The 20,676-nt window shown below is 40.2% G+C and overlaps 1 protein-coding gene across 2 annotated transcripts in view; it reads right to left on the reverse strand.

Moving 5' to 3' along the window:
* Positions 1-11,492: 11,492 nt before the first annotated feature.
* kita (KIT proto-oncogene, receptor tyrosine kinase a) overlaps positions 11,493-20,676 on the reverse strand; it is a 31,116-nt gene continuing 21,932 nt past the window's right edge. For both annotated transcript variants that reach the window (XM_088425008.1, XM_088425007.1), the window contains exons 13-21: positions 20,236-20,346; positions 20,008-20,149; positions 18,748-18,863; positions 18,554-18,684; positions 17,497-17,619; positions 16,203-16,314; positions 16,014-16,113; positions 14,882-14,987; positions 11,493-14,227 (exon numbers count right to left, since the gene is read on the reverse strand). In XM_088425008.1, coding sequence (XP_088281134.1) covers positions 14,009-14,227; positions 14,882-14,987; positions 16,014-16,113; positions 16,203-16,314; positions 17,497-17,619; positions 18,554-18,684; positions 18,748-18,863; positions 20,008-20,149; positions 20,236-20,346 — 1,160 coding nt within the window. In that variant the 3' untranslated portion in view covers positions 11,493-14,008. The remainder of the gene's footprint in view (positions 14,228-14,881; positions 14,988-16,013; positions 16,114-16,202; positions 16,315-17,496; positions 17,620-18,553; positions 18,685-18,747; positions 18,864-20,007; positions 20,150-20,235; positions 20,347-20,676) is intronic.

A 20,676-nucleotide genomic window follows, 5' to 3' on the forward strand; every position in this document is an offset into this window, starting at 1 on the left:
TATTAAAAGTAGATTTATAATTTGCTTTTCTTTTGCGAAAACAGGCTTGACAATGAATTTTTGATTTGTAGCTCAGGATTTTGATTTGTAGCTCAGTATTTTTGTTCCATTTTTGAATGGGGAATGTTTATGCGGGTGAGGTCACAACTTGTGGTTATTTGTGGTAGTTGAACTGTGGAAACGATGTATTAAAATTCTACATTCTTTATTGAAAAGAACAAAAATAAACAGATGTGTACATATTTTGCTCAGATAGTTTTTTTTTTTTTTAGATATTTAGGAAGGTAGCTTCCCTGTAGCACTGATTAATTTATATTCTGATACGCCCTCCATTAATTAAGATGACAAACATTTTTTTTAACTGGTTCTTGTAGAGGCACCCAGTATGATCTTATAATTTGCCTCGAGTGGGATTCAAACCCCCAATCCTCAACTGTTACCCACTGATCCAGCTAGCCGACAGAAATTTACATTAAATTATGACAAATTTCCAAAATGGTTCCCAAAAAAAGTGCATTTTATGTTAACGCAGCTTCATATCCTGATTTAGCTTTGTTCAATTCCAATTTCTACCAGCCATACAATAATCCCTTTGATTTTTGTTGTTGTTGTATTATTAACCTTTTGCAACTTAACTCGATGTTGGTCGTCTCCCTTATTGAATGAAATCTCATTACAATCCCAATGAGAAATCCCTCCAAATAACCTTCATCAAAGTGGGATTTGCGTGCAGCCTCAAGTGGAGGTCGGTGGCCTGATTAAGTTAAAGCCTTAAGAAGACCGGGGTAACGCAGCCAGCATCGGACTTTCAGACGCACGCCAGCCAATACCTGACCAACATGATCGATTTCTTCATGTTTGTCTTCATAATTAAAGTGGTCTTATGTCGTTTCTCTGAGAGCCGGCTTTCCCATACTCCGCCAAACGTCGTAGAGCTCATCCAGGTGAAATTTGACATTTTAGGAGTTGTGAGCCTCCATTTTTTTTGGGGTGGGGATCGTTCAACCATCAGAATTAATTTTAAGCAACACTTTGTTTGGTAGGCAAATCTATCATAATTTGAACTACAAAATAAAACATGTAATCGTATCTTAAGTCTGAAAAAACCCCCAAACTAGAATGATCGTTTTAGGGTGCCAGTTTCCTCTAGCAACATAACATTTCATAGTCGTACCGATTATGAGGAAACCTACAAAAAATGATCAAGAGTTCAAGCCAGAGAACACAAATGAAGCGTGATATTTTGATTTAAATTGGCAAAATTATGATCGTTTTGTTTAGTTGCAGGCCCCGTGAACCGCTTTCAAAATTCAGCCTCTGAGGCCAGTTTTACACTCAGCTACATGTAATTTTGTAGACACAACTCAGAAAACACAAATGATTCTTAACATTCTGGTTCAAGTAGAGGTTTAGGGTCATTTGGTTTGACGGTGGCCACACCCAGAATTGTTTTGAAAATTCATCTCCCGAAGCCACTTTCACTTAGCAACGGGAAATTATGTAGGAATTTCGATCATGAGTAGATACGCACAAACTACTTAAGGAGCCTGTTATTCTAAGAAGACTTTAATATTTGCAGGTTTAACGGTGGGGCAGCCGCTGTTGTTTTAGGGCCTCCCGTCTGAACGTAGCATCAGGATGTCTTTAAAGGCAGCCCACTTATCTTCTTAGAGTTTGAAGAATAAGCTCATTTCTGTCCACCTTTGAGCGCAATAATCCATTTTTTCTGCGAATAAGTGTATTTGTAAACGTGCGGCTAGCATAGGGACAGCAATAATGCTTCAAATGACTCGTTTCCACCTCAAAAATGGAACTGAACTTTTCTGCAATGATTGTCACCTTATCGAAATGACTTTTGTGTTAGGACTTTTGAAGACTTTTGCATTATGATAGTCCAAGCTAAGCCAATCATTGAAGTCATTGAAAGGCTTGCAAATGTCATAGGTTGGGCGCTAGCGCTACCCGGTGGTTTTGGGGTGTCAACACAAAAACTTCTCCCGTTCGCTAGTTGCCGTTGAAAGGATTAATGGAAAAATCGGGTGAAATGCATGATCAGGTTTTCGATATGTCCAAAATTGACAGTATTTCCAACTTTGAAAGGCACATCCGCTTTGCACATCTTGGCATTTACTCTGTCAGCATAATGAAGCGCATGCAGCTTTATGACCCGGAATGACTCTCGGTTCACAGCTGTGCATTTTCAATACTTAAATTTGTTGACCTCTTAATGCGTTTGTGAGTTTGAAGGTGCTTCCAAAGTTTCGACTGGTTCTGTCATGTTCAAGTAAGCATGCATGCATGTAATCGCTTTTCAGGTCACTTCCATTCCGTACTTGTTTTTCCAAGTCAGTTCCTCGCGGCCAACGTGAGCCAAGCATGGGAGGAGAGCGATGGGATTAGTAAAAATAATAACGGCATAATTGCATTACGGTGTGGATCTTAGGGGCCCCGGTCCCTCTGGCGTGTATCACTGAACCAAACTAGATTTCGCTCACACGTCGGTGACTCATTGCTCCGTGGTGACTTGTTCATTTGCGCCATATGCAAAGGAGAGGCCGAGGGACTGCAGACGGCAGCAACGGAGCGTGACTCACGGGACAATGGCATGCCCAACTGCTCTCAGTTCACCGGAAGGACCAATAAGCTCCCCCTGATAAAATCTTTATTCCTTCTTGGCCAAAGTTCTAAACAGTTTTGTAGAATTTTTTTCATTTAATTCAGTGGACAGTACACTGCTTCTTCTGATTTGTGCAGCTTGGCCGCTAGGGGCAGTATAGTACTCATTGAACAAAAACATCACAAGAAAAACTGTTGTAATGTTGCTCATTTTTGCAGAGGAGAAAGAATATATGCCTATGAGTATTGTTATATGCGCCGTCTATGTAAAAAAAAAAAAAAAAGTTTTCATTATTCATATCTACGACACTATAGAGCAGCAGGGGTGCCTAAACTCAGTCTTCGAGGGCCGGTATCCTGCATGTTTTCCAGGTTTCTTTCCCTGACACATCTGAATTGAATGATCAGATCATCAGCAAGCTTCGCAGAAGCCTGATAACCATCTTGATTATTCGAATCGTGTGTATCGGGACATCTGGACAACATGCAGGACGCCGGCCCTTCAGTACCGAGTTTGGACACCCCTGCTATTGATGCTAGATTCATTAGTCTTTCCATGGGGTTTGGCACTCTGAATTCGCATTAAGCTCAGAAACCTTGGGAGGACTGATGTGCATATTTCTCTCTGTTTAACGTTTAGTTTAACAGTTGACTTCTACCGAGTGGTATGCAACAGTTTTTTAGTAAAAGGATTGTTCAATATCTGTGAAATTGCAATGTTTTTGTGGGAGTGAGATGAGATTTGTTCACTGCCAGCATGCAGAGCTCGTGTCTCAAAATTTTCTTCAGAGGTCAGAACAAAAACATTGTCCAGGCGATGCCTTGGATCTTGAAATTGTCATACGTCCAAGAATTCATACAGTTTCTCAAGGCAGTGGTTCCCAAATGGGGTTATGAGAACCCCTGGGTGTATGTAAAGGCGCTTCAGGGGGTACATGAGATTATAACAGTAACTTTGAGTATCAGCAATTCTTATTTAAGCGGGTCGGACCCAATTATTTCGCAAACGAGCAAAGGCCAGTAACCTGAGAAAGGGAGGGATGCGCTACTGTGGGAATGGCCACAGATGACTTTTATATGTGCCGCTTGTGCGTATTGACGTCTCGATACACCTGTTGCCGGTAATTTTGTAAATCAGCACAGTCCGGCAAAATTGGGAGGGCTGCGCCGTTGCGGGCGTGTTAAATAAAGACTCATTTGTTGCGCCAGTTGCGCACTAACGTCGACATGACAGAGAAGAGAAATAAGAATAATGTAGTGTAGCATCGCTTTCATGGTAACGTCTGGCTTGTTTTGTTGTGACATGATATTGTTTTGATTACTTTCTCGCTTGGATTAGCCCATTAGACGGTGACCAAACAATTTTCCCTTCACTGCACACTTCCTGTAAGTCATTTAGTTCATTTCATGGCAGCCTTTTCCGTGCGGCGTATGCTAATGAGCGCTCATTTTTATAAACAGCGGTCTATGGCTCCAGGCGCAGGGGACTTCCTGTAAGTCTTACGCCAGACGTTCCGGTCTCCTCTGTGGCGCGCCTCATCTTAATACGATGACTTTTTCATGAGTTTTTTCGGTTTATGGAGCCAGTGGCAATTTGTGAGGCCCCGCGGCGCTTATCGATGCCGTCCGTCAATGCGCATGATTTCCGAACCGCGCGTGCGTCGGAAGAATAGAGGTGGTCATGCGGATGAGGAAATAGGGAAGGAAATATGTGTGGACGCGGAGTTAATTCAAGTTGAAAATTTGCCCAGAACGCCGTGTCATTGACATTCCTTCACTAGCGTAACTGCGTAGCAGATTTTTTGCGCTTTAAAGGTTAACCTCAAATATCTTATATTTGGTGATAAACAAAACCTGCACTGTGTGGAAAATAAATGAGGTCTAATCAAGGAACCAATCAGGAATGAGACGGCTCAATCGTATTATGTAACCGGAAAGGACTATTCCTCATATTTACGTATGCAGCATTTTGGCCAAAATGTCTTTGTAGGACTGCTGTCATAGCCACATATTTTTTTATTCATATTCTAGTTGTATATATATATTTATTTGAACTCAAAGCTGACATTAATGGTAAAACAGGGTAAAACTAGGGATTGAAGAATCAAGATCAGCGTTAGAGAATCTTCATTATTTTTCTTACAAGGCTAGAAAACTACAGGTATTTCCGAAAGAAAAAAAAAAAAAAAGTTACCTGAACTACATGCACCCCGGAAACCTAAGGTACAAAAAGCGGACGTAAACACAGTCAGTGTGGTAAATGTTTTCGGCTACTTGGTGTATAACAGTGAAAAAAGTTACAATGCCTTTTATGTGGTGAGTGATGCTGAGTGTGGGCCGGCGATTAAGACAAATAAAAATCGCGATCGTTTTGGTCAATGTGGAAGTGACGATTATTAATCACATTTGTTCATCATATTTGGTCAGACGTGTCTATTTATTGCACTTCAAACAAATTCATATAAAAAAAAAACAGGCACTTTGATACAGTTAGTATTTTTTTCAGTTTTAGACTAAGCTGTAACATTTAAAAACACTGTAAAAAGTGGTCAACAGTGATTAAAAGTTGATCTACATTGCTTTTTTCTTTTGTTAACGTCAGACTTATATATAACTTGTATATAACTTGCTGTTGCAATGGCAGCAGGGAGCATATGCCCCCGGGGAACAAGCTTTACGTTTGAATTTCTTATTCCCCTAATGCGTTTGAACTCATCGCAATTTGATGGTGTTTCCGAACCTTGACCGGTACTGTAGATTTTTTGATGAGCGCTTTACTCCGAAAGATGAATAAATCAGCTAACATGGTCGTAATTCCAACCCCATCACTGCGGGCTAGTGCGTATTTCCCGTCACTGTTCACTCGAGCAAATTTTGCCACCTACAAAATGATGTTGACAGCTTTATTCAACAGGCCTGAGGTGTGTCGTCCTATGTCCTAGCATGTTAGTCATCTGTCCATTAGACTTTGTTTTACATTTTCATCTTTGAGCAAATATATGCGCTGAACTAACTATTTTTCTGTCTTTCTTTGTAACAAGGTCAACGTGTCCCTTGAGCCAATTTCCACTGGACAAGAGGCTATCACCTGTCCTGTCCCCACCTGTCTTGTCCATTCATCAAATATTGAGGCTGAGCGTAAAGGTATCCAGTTCTATTTTTTTTTTTTTTTTTTAATCTCCGATTTCTTTGTCTGCGGCACGCCACAATAGAGCTCAGTGAGGTCCACTTGCACGTCGTTGGTTTTTCCGCCCGTGCAATCCAAGCTACTTTACACAAGCCCGTGTCGGAAAAATCCCTCTGCTAAGAACAGTGATTGTAAATGTTAGGTATTATGTTCAGATGGGTTATATTTTCAAAACAAAGAAAAAAAGTTGATATTTCTATGTGCATTTTTAATGATAGCAGCCATTTACATTGAGCTAAAGCAGTAATGTCAGAACATGCAAGAAGTCAAAACATCACATAATATCAAACATTTAGCAAACTATTGAAGGGAAAGGCCCATGACCCAATGTATACCACATCATGCGCCGCAATTATTGCACCGTAATACTACTTTATTCTACAATGGTTCTCAAAGGTTTTTTGCAATGATATACCCCTCGAACTATTTTCATCAGTCCCACCCTCCTTCGCTAGCCAAAGCATTTTTGGATGAAAACAGAAACCTAAAACCTATAAATAAGTATATTGTATGTTATACAATATATTATTACCTACAATATACATATAGCCCTTTCTCAGCAACAGCTGTAAGAAAACTATACTCTCTATACGATACATACCAGATTTTACTATACTAGACTATAGTTCGCGTCCATGAATACAATTGAATTTCAAAGAGATCCATTTAAAAAAAAAAATGACCATAAAATCAAGTTGCATGCAAGTTAGGAATCGTCATCTGTGACACCAAGTGCCACATCGCGGCTCATCTAGCAGGCTACTTTGATGGAGCATGTGTATTAGCATTCTGTATTTAATAAATACAATAAAAGTAATTTAATCAGGCCACCATGCTCATGACCGAATGCATCTTTGGCGCCATTAAGCGAGTGAAGCGGCCATTGTTGAGGCGTTGCCGAGCAACGTGTCCCGCCGCATACGCAGGCGTGTCACTTGTAATTTCATGACTAGCACAGATAAAATAAAGGCAAATATGCAAAACCACCATTACCATGACTTGAACTGTGAAGTGGGTTGACAAAATCTAAGTCGCCAGCAGGAGGCGCTACTAATTTCATTTGAGGTGTTCTGCGTAGGTTTCTGCACTAATAATATGCGCTAATAATGCATTGAGCAAAACTGGAATTTAGCGTATTTTTCGTGCTATAAGTCATAACGAAACTTTAACAGAAAAGTTAATTTTCTCATGTGTAGGCTGATCTGGACGATAAGTTTCATGTTGTGACAATCAAATATATATGCAGAAAGCATGGATGATTTTTCTTTATTTAGTTTTTTGTTTTTTTCAAAATGCCTAGTTATAGCAGCATTGTCCCTTCAAAATAGACTGAACATGCCTGCATGTTTAGAAATAAGAGCAGCACCAACTTTTTTTAACATAACACCGACACACTCGGGTTGTTGCAATACTGCACCAACATAACAGTAACATGCCTGTTGTGTTTTCTAGTAGTGCCCGTTAGTGCCGAGTAAAATAGCAGAACAAACTCATAATCAATACTTTGATAGCGTTTAATTCTTTCTCCCTTTGTTTACCGGGAGATTGACGTTTAATCAGATTAAAAAAAAGAAAATGCAGACAAGAAGTATTAGAAAAAAGTAGCGGCTTATAGTCGGAAATATACGGTAATATTTGGTGGGGTAATTTTTCACAGCATTCTTCAATTCATCATAACCGCACTAACTTTCCCGACTGCTGTAAACGCCTCTTCCAATCACTCGGGTCGTTCAACGATCAAGCTCGTCGTGGTTTCCACCGCAGCCATCTGTTCAGGGCCCGACCTCATCCCTAAACAGAAGGTTCCCCTCGCAGTGTACACCAGGTAGACCCCCTTAACTACCACCTCTAGAGGTCTGCCAAACCACAGAGGGGTCAATGTTTCCTGAGCAGCTTGAGCAGGAAATAATGGTACGTGACCCGTGAAGAAAGCCATATGAGGCCTCCATATTGCCTCGCGAATAGGTTCAAATATTACCTAAAGGCTTTTCTTTCCCGTTTATGTTGACTTTATGACGATTCAGGGCAGTCTATGTGAAACAGTAGTCACCATTCATTGAGTCTAAAAGTCTTGTGGTTTTCAACAAAATGTGACCCACACTTGTGATGGAGCGTCACATGGTACGCATGACCCCAAAACTAACCTAGATCAATACGCATTCAGGGTAAAGCATAGTTTCTCAAATGTTTTGGTTTCAGGAACCTTAACAACGGAGACCGTTTTCCCCCGAAAGATCTCCTATCGATCCGAGAGCCAATTGAAACACCGTGCGCCCCCCCTAAGTAGGAGTAGCCCACTGGCTAACGAGGCTAGCTGACTGCCCCACTTAAGACTTGTTATTTTGCCCACAAAACTTCGTTCTTTCTCCCTTTAACCGTTTCCTTCTTTCTAAGAAGACGTTTAACTGCTCGGAAGGAGAGTGACACGCCGAGCAAATTTACAACCGCAAGTTGAGTGGGACTGTTGAGCGGCCGCACCGCACAAAGACACAAAGCCAGAACACGCTGCTTAACGTCTTTTCACATAACGCCAGAGAGGTTGACGAGAAGGGGGATGGAGAAAACAATTTGCTAACATTAGCTTTTACATTTTGGAGTCCGAATATCTTTTACTGCTTTGTGGACAAAAAAAAAGAGCTTATTTTCACAGATCTACATGCCATACCATCTAGTGAGCTAAAATGAAATCAAATGTAACACTTTTCAGCTTGGTAACTTTTATAGAACTTTGTGAATGCTAAATCATAATGAGATATAGTAATAGCTAATCTAGCACTTTGATAGAGCTGGGCTAATTTCCAACATTAGCAAATGTTTAGATAGGATACTTTGCTTCTCAACTTTCACAAAACAAGGCTAAATGCTAACATTAGCAATATTTTTGGTGTCTTGGTGCTTTATTTTTAATTGGTTGACCTATTCTAAACATTTTTAAGTGGTCATCTATTGCTCGAAAATGCTAGCTTTTCGTACCTGTGAGGAGCACACGTTCATTGTGTGGGACATTTCCGAGGTATGTAAATGTAGCTTATTTAGCTGTTCTCAATGTGAGTAGGTCTACATCCTGGCATGGGGATTTATTTCTATTTTTTTTGCTATTTTGAAGGAAAAATAACCCACAGACCGAAAATAGCGTTATAATACAAAACTGGAATGTGACAATCCAATGAGTTTGAAACTTTCGCGGAACTAGACCAGAGGCAAACACCATGAATTTGAATCTCCCCTCATAAAACAATGTCAGTATTAATAAGATTGGGTCCGCTTCCTTGAACTGGAAATTTTTCATATTTATAACTTTTTCTCTGTGATTTTCCTCTCGGGACGGTAAAACATCCGTCAGTGTGATCAGCCGTTACAAAGAGGGCATGTTATGAACGGCAATGAATGGGATTTAATGAAAGATCAAACGCGATTTTTACGAGTGGAAGGATTACACGTGTAGGCGGGAGGTATTGAACGGACATGTTTAACTGGCTTTTTAATGAAGCGACATGACGCTGTTAATGTAATCCTTTAATGACTGGCGCTTCCGTTAAAAAAACAAAACAACAAAACAGTCAGACGCTCAATGGCGGGATTTCCTTCGCCGTCTCTTATCAGCCTTTTTGTGCAAACAAAGAAGGCCGCCCACGTGAAATTGACTGCCGTCACGCTCGCGACGTTCTCCTCGCCGCCAGATGTCCGCCCCCTGGGCCCGAGCCAACGCAGGCCAGCGAGTGGCGAGCGGGAAGGAGCCGCCATTCAGATAACATCCGACACTTGTTTGGAACGATAAGCTTTTTTTCGAGCGTGTATGTGGAGCGGAATGTTCGTTTGTGATAATGTTGTGAAGTAGCCGGCATTCAAACCTCAAAAATGGTCTCGTACCCGCCAACCTCCACCGCAGTGTTTTGCCATATACTACATACGTCTTATCGTAAGGCGTTTTTATGACTTGTTTACAACCGAGACTCGTTTCAAAACAAGGCCACCGCATTAAATTTAAGAATGAAAATATGTGTACACTTTTTCAATACATGCATATGCATCTTAAAATGATTAGACCGGGGTTTCCCTAACTTTAATGCATGCACTTTAGGGAACGAGATTAAAGGAGCCATATAATCGAGTTTGCCCCCACAATTGAAAACTGTCCACAGATGTCTCAGTAATATGTCTCTGGGCAGCTTTTTGTCCAAAAAAAAGTGTGTTTGGAAAGTCCTGCCTAATGTTGAAAGAGTCGCTGCTTAACCATAGCAGACTCTTGGGTAGGGACGTGATTTATAAAAAAAAATAAAAAGAAAATCTAAATCTGAAATGGGCCGCGACCCATTACCAGTGGTTGCTGGCCACTGTTGCATACATCTTTCATGGAATAAATGAACCTCCAAAACATGAATGCAAAGGTTTGATTTACCCGTAAAATGAATTTAAAACCAGTTTTAAGTAACTTTATCATTCATAGCTTGTGCCTCTCATTTAAAGATTATCCGACCATTTTTAGCAGTAAATTGTTTATTTTGTCGATTTATATCCTTCTTGTACAATTAATATTTTCTACTTGCTGTTCCTGTGCTGTAGGCTCAGGAAATGACCAATTATGGCTCACCTGTTGGTCATGTGACATTCATAAACTCAACCATGTTTGATTGGTTCTTACTTGAGCCTTCAGCACACGCGATGTCATTTTCGGTCGACGCCAAATGAAAAAAAATATGTTTTTGAAGGTATTAATGGTATGTTAGAAATAATGAAGTAATTAAATTAGCTCATTCAGTACCAAAGACGTAATTTTACAATTTTAAGAGTCCAGACATTCAATTCCAGACATTCAATATTTTTCAATTATTTTCAAGACGAGTTTTTCTTACTAAAAGAGTTAAATAGAGACAATTACTGTTAAAAAATGCCTGATAAGTGGACTAGTAGATACCGTGGTGCTTATTGTAAACTTGTCTTGAAAACCCAGGCAGAATCTTCTTCACCTACTTTTAATTCTTCAAATTTTAGTTAATTAAATGAATGACATTTATTGCCCTGCTCTAAGTGAATGCTATGACAATACTTGATGAAATTATGTATTTATTTACTTGAGTGAACCGGCCCGTGAATGAAACGTGACCTGAGATAACTTGTCCTAGTCTGCTACGTGTTTTGGCATTTGGAGATGGCAAAAAGCCCGTTGAGCTCCATTTGACAACAAAGCCATTCCTGAACTCACAAATGATTTACTTGGTTGCGTAGTTTCACTCTTGGTGTGTGGCCAGGCACTTCTGTTTCACAACTTTTTGTAAAAACGTTGAAAGTCACTTTTCGTAAAATTCGGCACTCTTGTTTGGAAGTAGAACTTCAGAGTAAATATACAGGCATGATTGTTTGAGAGAATGGACTACATTCATTTTTAATACCTTTGTTTTTGAAGTTTTTTTTTTAGTTTGTATTATTCATGTTTAAAAAAAAAAAAGACGAAGGTCAGCGCTAGTAGTCTTTGCATTTAGCAATAGCAAGAGCCTGTTAAGCTCCGTTTCACAACAAAGAGATTATCCGAATTACTTGTGACATTGGCTGTATGGCTCAAGTGCCTATTGGCACGCACTCAACCAAACGCATCCGACCACACACACACACCCACACACACACACGCGCACACACACACTAGATTAATGGCTAAAATTCCATTCCAGGAAGACAGAAAATTTTTGCACACTTTGCTATTTCAATATAGACCTTTTTTTATTTACATTGACACATGTAACACATCCATTATACACAGCAACACTAAATAAAGCCTCAGGTTTAATAAATACCAATGACGGACGGGGAAAAGTCCAATGATAGAGAGTCCAATTCTTTCTTTTACTTCGACAAATGTGTTGCACAGAGGGATTTGATGAGTCTCCGTTACCGAGGCGACCAAATATACAGTACACGCACGGAAAACCAGCATATGAATATTTTCGATATATTATGTGTACCGCGTCTTCATTAGGATGGTCGCCTCCTGATATGACTTTACAATATGACTTTACAAAATGCACAGAAATATTTACAGCAGAGAGAGCATGTTTTAGGTCATTTACATGACAATGACAACGAGAAAATGCTGCAATACGCATGCCGGGTCTGTATTGGATGACGTCATAACGCTGATGTTGTTTGGGCCGTTTTCTGACGTTTCTAAAACACTTCCAGATTTTATAAAGCCTACCATAGTACGGTACTTAATGAATAGGTTATCCCATTGTTAAAATGTATGGTTTTCATTGTTGCACTACTTGGCTGCAACCAGCAGAGGCACTGTTTATCCAGTTGCATTCTGAACTATGATTAAATAGTTGATTTGGGATATTTAGATCTCAATCTTTGCCATTAGCAATCACCATTTCGACAGTATAGCAATCACTAGTGAAATTTTCTCCATTTATTCACGTTTTTCTTAAGTTTTCTTTTTCATTCGGGCCTTGAGTGGATGATATGTGATTCGTCTTTTTTTTAGATATATTGGCATTCATCCTAAAAAGTTAACATATCTTGGAAATGACGTTTCTAATGAACACAAGCTCTTAAAAATTACTCGACCCCTGGAAAGTAAAAAACGTTACAGAAATTAAAAAAAAAAAAACTTTCAAAGTTTGAGGTGAAAATAGTGATTAATTTAAAAAATTAATCCGCCATTTAGAGCGGGACCCATTAAAGTCACCTATTTGCATGATATATTTATTCACAGAATTGCTGAGTATTTTCCTGTAATGCCATAAGACGGCGCCAAAACCCTGGCTAATAGGAAAGTAGTAATCGCTGTCAAGTATGTACATATGAAGTGGTACATCTTGGCTGATCTGGGAGGAGCTACGTTTAGCCTGTGTTGTAAGTGGAAGTTACTGAGCTCCACTTCCTGTGCACTTGTTTGAATCAATCAATCAGGTCTTTTATTTTCAACTATGATCTTGTGAAATAAATATGAAATGTAATTTAAGAGTTTTTGGAAAAATACTTCTTTGGCAGATATTTACTTTTCGCTAGAAGATTTGGTTGTTTTGGTTTACCATGTTAGCAAAGCAAAAACGTGGTTGTCATGCAAGCGCGGGGACAATGAAGAATAATAATGGCATATCGAAAAATAATCATTATTATTACTGTATTACAAGGATTCCTATGAACCATTCAAAGAAGCGCACGTATACTTACAATCGCAAACATCTGTTCGTGCACGCTAAAAGGACATTTTCCCACTGGGAACATTGGAAGCGCATTTCCGTGGAGGGAACATCTGGACTCAAAGGGGAGGACGGGGGGAAAATCAACTTGTGGTTGGTGGACGATGAACCTTATTGTCGCTTTTCCAGTCCGCTGAATGTCAAGTCCCAAACAGTCAGCGATCCTGTTTCCCGGGCGATCACAAAAAACAAACAATCTCTGAAATGGCAGTACCAGCGTGTAAACAAGAAGGAAACACAAACTTTTTCTTTTAAACGCTTGATGTTCACCTGCTAAAGCTAGCCCGCTAAAGCTTTGCCTTTGTCCCCAGCGTCTCGCCCCAAAAAACGCAACTATCTACAAAACGAGCTAGCGTACCGTGTCGTACACCCGATAAACGATAGCGATGGGAAATCTCAAAGCGGATCAGGCTGTTGTCATAGTAGCTTATAAAAACCAGTGTCCCAGTAGCTCCGTTTTGAAAAATTGGACCCTGAATAAACATCGCCTTCATTTGAAACATGTAATACTGACAATATTTAAAAAAAACAAAACAAAACAAAAACAAAACAAAGCTGCACTACGGGATGTGTGGAACGACGTGAAGTGCCTCGAGTGCATTTTTCTTTTTTCCTTTCCGGATGAACAATGACATCAGAAGTGTTAGAAAAAGAATGTTAAAAAGAGAAAAAAACTTCAGCGAGAAATAAAACCATCATTATGATAGACATAAGTGTGTTATATTGAGCATTTTTTTTTCTTTTTTGTCTTAACCGTCCTCACTTGAAAGTCACAGACAGTCATTAAGAACAAAATGTCCTACTTCCTTGTTTTGTTTTTTTTTTCCTCTGGAGTGCCGCCGCAAAGGGTGATGGCAGTGATGTAGTTGTAAGGGGGCGGCCATTTTTTCTTCTTCCTCGCCACCGGGGGCAGTCTTTGTCGAGGATGTGGGCAGGGGGTGGCAGTGTTTTGTTTTTGTTGTAGTAGCAGAACATGAGAGGCACTTCTTTCACGAGGGGGGGGGGCTCACACCCGCTGGATTCCGAGGCCTGCGCCTTCCAGGAAAACCTCATGCTGGGTCAGTAACGGCTGCGTCGGGGCGCTACTGCCGTTTGAGCTGCGCTGGAACCCCGTGTTGGGAATGCCTGGCTCCCCCTCGTTATTTTCCTCCACGGCGGCGGCGGCGGCGGCGGAAGTGGCGGGTCTGGGCGGCACCGTGATCCTGGAGCTGAAGTTCAGATAGATCTGAAAAACCAATCCATATCCGTATTAGGGTCGCCAACAAGGAAATTAGCATGTTGCTACGGAGGCATTTCGTTAGCTTGCTGAATTAGTGGTACCCCATGTTCCATGCATTTTTTTTGGGGGGGGGTCAGTAGTTTATAGAGTTCTTGATGCTGAATCCAAAATTCGGGATTGTCCCACCTACAGAAATTTGTTGCTACCTCTTAGAAATCTTTGCACGTCAATATATATTTACGCTTCTCAACTTTGGTCAAACCACACCTCATAATTCAAATAACACGAATGCAAATTTGGATTTTTGGCCTTTTTTACTGCCACTTCTCCACTCTCCACCCCCCCTCGTCCTCTTCTCTTCGAAGGTTCAGCTTGGGTTGGGCGGTGTGGCCCCTAATTAACTACCAACTTCTTTCCTCAGTCATTCTTGGTGATCATGAATTTAATCAAATAAACCCAACAAATGTTTTATTTGATTTATTAAAAAAAAAAAAAAATAGCCTGTGCAAAACGTTCGGACAACAATAACGTATACTGATTTAGACTTTGTTTTATTGCTAACTTAACATTCATAGCTTGTGCAAAAAATAGCTATTTTCACAACGAGGAAAGCCACATTCGCCGGGTTTTGTGCTTTGCGTCGGAGGCGTCAACACTCACATGCTTGGTCGCATCTGACAGCTGCTGCTCAATTCTCTCCACCACCTTCCTGAAGGAGGGCCTCTGGATGGGGTTGGCGTCCCAGCAGGACCGCATGATCTGATACCTGAGGAACAGGAAAACTTACTTTTACGCTTGACTCTTTGTTGAGTAGCTAGAAAACATAAGGTTCTACTTTAAGTAGGGTGTTTATCTTTTTGAGCTAGGCTGTTTTGTTTTGTTTGTTTTCTCCAATGAGGCACCCAATGATAAATGGCGTCCATTTGCCACGTTGCAGCCAAATATTTTTGGAGAGTGTTACTTTTTGATCATTAGCAATTTATTTATTAGCTTTTGAAAAAAAACGAGACAACTGTTTGCGATGGGGTGTTAATTTTTCTTAAGGGAATGAGGTCCTATGTGAGAAATTGGGCCACGCAATGACGACTAATTATGGTGTACAATTTTTTTATTGTATAGGATGGTGGTTGAGAAAGCGAGAGAAGAATAAGGGTAGCTTGTCTTGATTAATGAATTTATTGGTTGTTTAGCTAGTAAAAAACAAACATTCATTTCGGCTATGCCATTTGTTTTGATGAGGCATTTATTCGAGAGGGTATTCAATATATGTATTATATATATGTATAAAACATTTTTGGCAATTTTTGGCAAAAAAAAAAAACCTTGGCGATTAATCGTCTGATTCCTTTTAAAAATAATTTATTAATTATTAATTTAAATTAATTAATTCAACTAATTAAATTAATTAAAAATATGTGTTAGAAATAATGACATCAGTGTTACTTGTATCCAACTGCAGTAAATGGTTGGACTACATAAAGGCAAAAAAAAAGGCAAATATCAGCCATTTAGATGATTATTTTTGTCCAGTTTACAAAGAGCAATTAGTCAGTCAGACTTTATATATCTGGGTTGTTTCCCGGACTGATCAATTTGGTAAATAATTTTTTCCGGCGCTTGTTGTTTTTCCAAAATGTAGAACAAGTTAATAGTTGAGTACTGGTAGTTGCCTGCCAGTGAAACAGGATGAGAGTGGGCCGTCATAAAAAAAATATTTTTTATGCATCCACCACCATCAACACCTTTTATTTAAAAAATAAATAAATGCTGAACAAACACTTTCCAGTCTTACATTTCACAGGGTGCAAACTCTGGAGAGTCCAGCCTGTATCCTTCTTTAATCCGCTTGTAGAACTTGGCGTCCACGGGCATTCCGGGATAAGGACTGTTTCCTGCGTGAAGGATTTTCCTGGTCAGAAAGGATGCGGGGAAAAAAAAACAAAACCACACGCGCACACAAATACGAGATCGATGCTCATACCTAGTGAGAAAATCTCCCACAGCAGAATGCCGTACGACCACACGTCACTTTCGAACGTGTACACGCATTCGAAGATGCTCTCCGGAGACATCCACTTGACCGGCAATCGCGCCTGAGTTGACGGGGATAAAAAAAAAAGTAAGGAGGCGTAGCAAACTACTCGCCGCCTCATCTGAAACTGCTGTTTTTATTTGTGGCCATGGTATTTAACCCCTGTGCGGTATTTCATCCAATACGTTGATCTTTACATCAAAGGAAATTCACAAACGGCCAAATTTGAAGAAGTACAATATACTTTGTAATATATACAGTATATACATAATATAATACTAATACTTTACCCTGTTAGTTGGAAGGTTTTGTGTTGCGCGTTGATTTTTCATGCAAATCTATTTAAATGTTTTTTAATGACAGGAACAGTACAAGTGCCTTTCCAAATTAAGAGCAAATTAATTGGATCATGAAACACCTCATTGCTTGTGTTCTTATGGCCTCCTTTGCAAAACTTTGAATACCCACAGTATATTGTTATTTTTTATATGGGTGTTCATTGTCATTAGTGATACAATTTTTAGACTCATGCACACAGAGATGTTACCTTATCTAACTTCTGGAGATGCTGAAAAAATACACCAAGAGATACCACCACAAATGTAGTTCCAAAGTTTTACAAACAGACACTGATGGCACAGCACAGCAACATAAAAAGCGCTTGTTCCGAGGTCAAAATATTTCATAGAAAACACATCATTGAAAAAAAAGTTGAGAACGAATGTATTAGCGCCCTGGCCGATATTTAGCCTTAGGAGACTTTTTTGTTCTTGTCTGTCACTAGAAAAAAATCAAACGAAGGCATCTTGTCTTGGTAATTTTATGAGATAAAACGAGAGATTTTTTTTAGGGATGGCTTTCATTCTTTCACACAAATAACTGGCGCAAAAGTGGAAGCCAGTCAAATTGCTCATCAATAATTGGTTAGTTAGCGAGTAATCTCAAACTATTCAAGATGGGGAATTCATTAGAGGAGGTCAGAACTACCAATGAATGGCTCACTTTGACTGCATTATTATTGGTTACTTAGGAGGACGATTTGAGGTATTTGACACGCCCTATGAAGGATTATTAGAGGAAATACTTTGATATTGATGCGGTGCAGAGTCGGAAAAAAACTATTATACAGTGCATTTCTCCATTCAGGCCCCACATTGACGAAATACAAACACCGTTATGACCGACCTAATTTTCAAAGCCTTCAATGTAATACTGTATTACTGGATATCAACTGGAGACTCACATTGCCTTTGACCACATAATTGGAGTCTGTGGTGATGTCTCTGGCCAAGCCGAAATCGCAAATCTTCGCCACTCGCCCTTGTGTGAGGAGGATGTTTCTGGCCGCCAAGTCTCTGTGGATGCACTGGTAGGGGCAAAACAAAAAAAAAAGCGCTAATGAGACATGTTCCGCGCGTGACATCAGACAAGTGTTGCGTAGTTTTTCCGTTTTTACCAGCTGACACTTGACTCAGTAATTAAATTTTCAACAGCGAGCCGTGACATGCTTGCTTTCTGGATACGCTTACTAGCGGTAGAAACACGAGCCGTGCTTTGTGTGCAGGCAGAAATCAGAGAAATCCTGAACACCGTGTCATCATCAAAGGTGTTGAGACACAAAACGCAAACTGCCCTGAAATCCTGAAGTTCAGCCTATAATTCAGTGTTTGAAAATGTATCTTTACCAGCTGATAAGATGGTCGGTCTAACACAACATATTTTGTCGTATAAACGACAACAGTGCCTTTATGTGTACTACACTTGATTTCTATGGAGTGCGAGAAAATCCTGCATTTATACTGCACCCGCCTCATGTATACATAAACTTCCTCTTATGTCACTTTTCAAATTAACTTGTAAATCTCAGGGGAAAAAAAAGTAAAGTGGAGAAAACATGTCAAGTTCTTATCAAAATACGCACACACCACGCCGTGGTTGCAATCACAGCTGGGTGCTTTGCATTTATGTGGTAGGCTAAATTTGAGCTTCAAGCTTCTTCCAAAGAACACTCTACTTTGATTGAAATGGCCATTAGGGTTAAATTTACCATTCATCTCATCAACAACTCCCACATGCTCTTCCATTTTCACGTCTTCCTTCTTCCCTCCCCCCATAACAGAAGCATGTTAGTGTCCACTTCAGGTAAAAAAAAAGTAAGTAATTAAAGTTACAGATTAAAAATGAGATTGAGCCACTGAAGAAAAATGATGCTCTAACTATAACTCATTAATCACAAGGAATCTGACTTTGCTTATCTCAATATGGTTTTATGTGAGAAACGAACGGATGTGATAACTCACATTCTTGGAAGCCAAGAATTCCATCCCCTTGGCCACCTGGTAGGAGAAGCTAAGGAGATCCTCCGTGTCCAACGACTGTCCGTCGTCGTCAAACATTTCCCCCTCGGCGTCCCCTTCACCGTTGTAGCCGCCTGTTAATGTTCATTCGAATGATTTTAGTTCCTTTATCGCAAGTTGTTGAGTATCTGACTCACCTTTCCGGAAGGAGCTTCTTTTTTCCGCGGTGGTCGATGATGAAGATGAGGATGAGGATGAAGGCGGCGTGCCAGCGGCAGACGGCCTCATGGTCATGTAGCCGTTCAAGCTGTCGCTGTTACGAGAAGAAAGGAGCAGTCTGAGTACGAGTCTCTCAACGCGCGACTCCTACGCACGTTCTGGATAGTAAACAGCACTTTGTAGCTCTCCAGGACTTCACGCTCAATTCCCATTTTCACACTTATTATTTTGTTTTGACTGTGAATGGTTCTCGGCCCATAATTCTTATTTCAAGGCATGTGAGTTCAAATGAATTGCCTGTGACACCTCTTTATTGGACCGGCATCAAATTGTGCAGATCAATGAATGGTAATCCCAAGGAAAAAAAAATCTCAAGGACCTATACTTCAACGAGAAATTGGTCATTCTGTTTTGAAAGAGACATTTACCGTATTTTCCGCACTATAAGGCGCAGCTAAAAGCCTTCGTTTTTTTTAAAAAGCTGATGGTGCGCCTTATAATCAGGTGCGCCTTATATATGGATGAATCTTGAGATTGGGATTGGTAGATGGGGAATGAAGTGACAAAGTAAGCTTTACCTGTTTCTTTTGTGTGTTTACAGTCGAACAAGGTTGAACATGGTTGGTCATATTGACTTTGAGTTATTACGCTATTGAGAGTTATTATTTGAGTTATTATTGTTATTACTTTGAGTATTACTATATTGTGATTGAAAAAGTTTTCAAATATATCATTAATTGAGGGTGCGCCTTATAATCCGGTGCGACTTATAGTGCGGAAAATACGGTAATGTCATTCAGGTGCTCACCATTGGGGGACGAAATAAATAAAATATAGGCCCTAATACCTATTTTGTTTTTATACAAAAACGGGTATACGTTTATGGTAAGCGTTACACACAACGGGACGGGCTAACGAGCTAATAACTGATAAACTTGCTCTGAAAACGAACAAAAATGCTGAAATGAACAAAGATTAAAGAAAATAAAAACATATTAAAAAATCCAAACTATTTTGAAGCTCAACTATTTTATCTCTTCAGTATTTTAGGTTAAGATTCACCCTAATGAGCCAATCGGAATCAGGTATACCAAATGAATAGGCAACCATTAAATGTGGGTGGAGCTTGTCGTCAATGGCCGATGATCATTTTGAGGATTCTCTTTTCTATATCTGGTATGGGAAAACATTGCGTTTAGTGTCAACAAACGCCCTTGACCGAACTTCAAACAACTGACCCCGCGGCGCCCCCTTGCGACATCACGTTGCGATAGTAGCAGTCTTCGTCCATCTTGGAGAAGAAGAAACATTCCCTCTTTCTCCGTAAAAAGTTGAGCAGGTCGCCGAAGCAGCAGTACTCGGTAATCACCAGCGTGGGACCTTCCGGGACAGACAAACACGTTAAATCGGGGCCGACGGCGGTTTCATATATTCTCCCCGTGCGATGAGAAGAGATGTGCCCCTACCTCCCACGGTGCAGGCTCCCAGTAGGTTGACGATGTTCATGTGGTTGCCCAGGTAACTTAGAACCTTCAGTTCGGACATCAGGGCCTCCTTTTCGGTGGCGTGAGCGCTCGCTGCGGAAGAGGAAACCCAAGGTCAAGTCAGATCGAAGGACACGATTATTGGCGGATGCTAATCGACGCTTAACGGTCATTTTGCGATGAAAGAAAATTGCAAGGCGTTTGGTCTTTGCTGAAAAAGTTCATTATTGACGTCCCGCTTTTTGAAAAGGAAGACGAGCTGTTCCCAGAAATGAGGCAAACTACTGACACTACTGACATAGCATCATCATAAAATCAATGTAAAATATTGATGTAGCTCTTTCCTAACATAACGGAATCATATCATGGACGATTATTTCCCGGGAAGTAGAAAAAATACTCACATTGCTCTTCCCTAAAACT

This window comes from Hippichthys cyanospilos, chromosome 10 (assembly GCF_059441005.1).
Source record: "Hippichthys cyanospilos isolate Australia breed blue-spotted pipefish chromosome 10, RoL_Hcya_1.0, whole genome shotgun sequence".
Taxonomy (NCBI): domain Eukaryota; kingdom Metazoa; phylum Chordata; class Actinopteri; order Syngnathiformes; family Syngnathidae; genus Hippichthys; species Hippichthys cyanospilos.